The sequence below is a fragment of the Octopus bimaculoides genome, chromosome 2, assembly GCF_001194135.2.
Source record: "Octopus bimaculoides isolate UCB-OBI-ISO-001 chromosome 2, ASM119413v2, whole genome shotgun sequence".
Classification (NCBI taxonomy): Eukaryota; Metazoa; Mollusca; class Cephalopoda; order Octopoda; family Octopodidae; genus Octopus; species Octopus bimaculoides.
This window is the reverse complement of record NC_068982.1, coordinates 87,890,086-87,894,008: the sequence shown is the minus strand read 5'-3', so window position 1 is coordinate 87,894,008 and position 3,923 is coordinate 87,890,086. Positions and strand designations below refer to the sequence as shown.

At 32.7% G+C, this 3,923-nt stretch overlaps 1 protein-coding gene across 1 annotated transcript in view; it reads right to left on the bottom strand.

Moving 5' to 3' along the window:
- LOC106875763 (villin-1) overlaps nt 1-3,923 on the bottom strand; it is a 158,675-nt gene that overhangs the window by 54,086 nt on the left and 100,666 nt on the right. Inside the window, exons 13-14 of the mRNA XM_014924026.1 lie at nt 3,249-3,335; nt 815-886 (exon numbers count right to left, since the gene is read on the bottom strand). Coding sequence (XP_014779512.1) covers nt 815-886; nt 3,249-3,335 — 159 coding nt within the window. The remainder of the gene's footprint in view (nt 1-814; nt 887-3,248; nt 3,336-3,923) is intronic.

Genomic DNA, 3,923 nt, shown 5'->3' with positions numbered 1-3,923 from the left:
ATATATATATATTAATGTGTGTGTGGGGGGGTGAAAGTGGGCTTGGAAGGATATACTATCCCAGCGGATACTGTATTAGTTCTCAGTTAAGTTTCAGTTGACGGCTAGCCACAACGATCAGTGTCTAACATCTGTGACTACAATTAGTAGTTGGTCGCTCTGTGAATTCTTTTGATGGACAATTCCATGCACTCTTCGCTGGACGGTAAAAATTTCTGGAGTATATATTAATGATAATAGAGTATGGAGATTCGTACATCCATAAACTTTATTTTAAAGTTATATACAGCATATTATAATGACCTACACGTGTTTCCGCTGCAGTATCTACTCACTGTTCTAAATACAGCCTTGCAATATTTTCGGTGCAGCCTCATCAGGGTCCGTCCATTTGATCATCCTCGAAGTGAACTAAATTGAAGGGAACCATCACACGCAATCCTCTTTGAACAATTAATTATTCTGTAAGTATTTTCTTTCCAGAGTAAAATAATTTTGCACTGTCGCGTTACCGAAGCCTGGAGCTTCGGTTTCGGTTGTACCACATTCTAAGAAACATAAATTTATTGCAAGTATTGCAAGTAAGTGGTGTTAGCTAAATAGTACGGAATGAACAGCGAGTTCAGTACACTAGTTTACACAGGAATCAAAACTCACATTTCAAAATCTTTTTCCAATAGCTTAACGTTATTGTATAGAGCAGGTAGTTATGCCAAAGAAAACCCAACGGGACAAAGAAAGTTCACGGTGTTCACCATTAAATAACACTGTTTAAACAATTTCAAGTATTACATAATCTCAAAGTTAGACATACCAAAAGAATAACCATTTTCCCTTTAAAGATGGTCATCAAATGTGGCGGTTCTTTTCCTTGAATTACTCTGACCTGTAAAAAATCATCTTATAATTAATAAATTCTTAAAATTCATTTAAACTAATTATTCATGTATAGTTTTGGTACAATGTTATATATATGGTATGAAGAGATTTAATCAATTCAGTTGACGCCTATTATTGATAAATGGTGCTTAAGTTATCGGTTCTGCTTGAATGAGAAGTGTAACTAGTACTGACGGGATGTGACTCTTAAAACCAACGCCGCGTGCCTAAATTCTTCAAGCTATTTAGGCTTCTTTTACTTCCACCACCCAGTTTTCACATTAAAATTAATATCATTTTCACTACATTAGTAATAAATAATATATTTATTTTCAAAATGTTGATTATGATTTCAAATTTTCGCCGAAGAAGATTTATCAGACGGTGAAACAATAATTTACTACTTATCAGTTAATGAGAAATATACAGTATATCGCACGATATTATATGGTAAATGTTAATCATACTCTAATTAAAGTTAAAAATTATAATCCAAATCATATAATTATGTAATTGTCTAATTAATGTAATTATATAGCACTATGAGCAATAGTGTTTAATTTGCAAAGTAGTTTCCATTCTTGTTTAGTGAAATTTAACTTTACCTACATCATTATCATCATCACTTTTACATCTGTTATTCCGTGCTAGCATAGCCTAGACGAGTTGTTATGAGACGAGTCAGTACGTATTCGGAATAGTTGCCTTTTAGACGGGTTGAAAACCACGTCTCCCTCATAATTTCCATGTTCAGAATGTTTTCTATGACTGAATTTTTTTCCCGTTACCAACCAGTGATTTTTTTTCTTCTTTTTTTTTCTTGTGGCACTAGCACAGTATAGAGGTTTTATATTCTCAGTAGAACTGAAGAACCCTCTCAATCTTACGTCATCTTCGTTCAGTTGCTAACTCTTTCATTTGGTGTACTTGGTGAATTTCATCAATAGAGAGGTCACTTTGCTTCCGGTAAGAAGAGCCCTTCTACTTCATATTATCTAACTAGCGAATAACATTGTTGAGAAACGCGTATAACGATATTTTATTCACCTATGTTAAATGTTAAAATTATTTTGTCTCTTTGAAATAGAAACCAAAACATGTTTTAGCGACTGATGGAAGGCCAGGTTTATATCATCCAGTAATAGCTACTCCACATTAGGCCAGGTTTATACTATCTGGCAATAGATATTCCACATTAAGTCAGGTTTAAACCATCCGGCAATAGCTATTCTACATTAATTAGGCTATTTATAACATTGTGATTGGAAATACAAAACAGGAAGTCTTTTTGCCTCTTATTTCATCTTGCTGTTTAACCAAAAGTCAACTCTAATTTAGCAGGACTAAGATCAAAGTCATTCCAGCCGAGATCAGCCCAGCTTTCAATCAAACGTAGTATATCCAGATCAATAACATAAAGTCAAGATTAATTCTTTCTTCCAAAACCTAAAGTATTGTTCTAATGTTAGAAATTCTTATTATCGGTTTGGTAATAGTGAAATGTTAAAACGGTAAAGTGTTGGTCAAAGTTTTTTTTTTAATAGTTTATAAATGAAGAGTATAATTGGTCCTGTGCTGAACACAAAGACAGGATGTTGTTCTCTGAAGAAATATAATGCAGAAGTGCGAGTTAAATAGACTTAGCCAAACTCAAATATGAAATGAATTGTAGTAGTTTGTGTTATCAAGCATTCATTCTATTTCGAAGCTGACATTGTATTTTATTCCCTACGATATCTATAAATGATAACTAATCTTGTATCTGAGATATATTCTGATTAATTAAATACTTCCTTACCAATACTTAAACACATGGCATAAAAACTAGTTATTATGATACATGTATTCAGGCCAGCGAGAAAACCTTCACATGGCCACAAGCCCTACTAAAAATAGCAACTGAATTCATTAAAATTACAACATACTATTTAAAAGGGTAGGGGGACATTGAATAATCTAGCCCTTGATATTCAGAAACATAGGATAGTCCTGTGAAGGCTATCAATTGAAGACGACAAGTGTCTTAAATAACGTCAAAGATATTTGAGGCAAATAAAATCGAACTGTCTGTAGCCATTGACTTTATTAGAAATAGCAACCAAATCTATTAATCTTGGAAAGGAACTGCAGAAAAGGAACTTACGACGGTCTCTTAAGAGCTAGTTATTGGAAGAAATTGAATGCAAGACGAAAATCTAGCTACTTCAGAGCAGTATCAAGAACAGATCTATTCTAATTACAAAAATAGAACAAAATACCTGAAAGTATCAAAAACGGGAGGTTGATCTAAATGTTTAATAATTACATTATTTTCTTCTAGATCTAATTTGCAGACGAGATATTTAATACCACAAATATTTGATAAATACCTGCATTACATTATGACCGAGTGTTTCTTCCAGTTCTGTTACTCTAAGAGACACAACTCTTTGATCTTCTAAATTTGATTCAATACCCTGATTTTAAGAAATGAACAGCTTTATTAAATGATGGCAGAATAATAAAACAATTATAAACTTAGCTTTGATTTTATTTAGTTAATCTATATTGCGCTATTTCATTAATCCAGAAGTATGTATAATGTACAACTACACAAATATAGAATATGTGGAGATAAAGCGAAATTAAAATATATAATTAAAGATTGCATATGTATAATTAAACGGTGAAGCTAAAAGACGAATGAAATTAGTCAATGCAGTCGTATTCTTCATTAATATAATGTCTCTTGAATTACCATGCTATATATGAAATAACACACACACATACAAACACACACACATGCACAGACACATAGATAGACACACATAAAGACAATGCACGAAGACATACACACACACATGCACAGACACAACCCTTACACGCGCGCGCACAGATAAATAGATGGATACACAGACAGACAGACAGGCAGACAGACAGACAGACAAACAGATAGATTGATAGATAGATAAATTGGCAGTTAAATATATTGATGTGCTATATGTGTGTGTAGATAAATAGAGAGAGGAAGAAAGGCGATATATATATATATATATATATATATA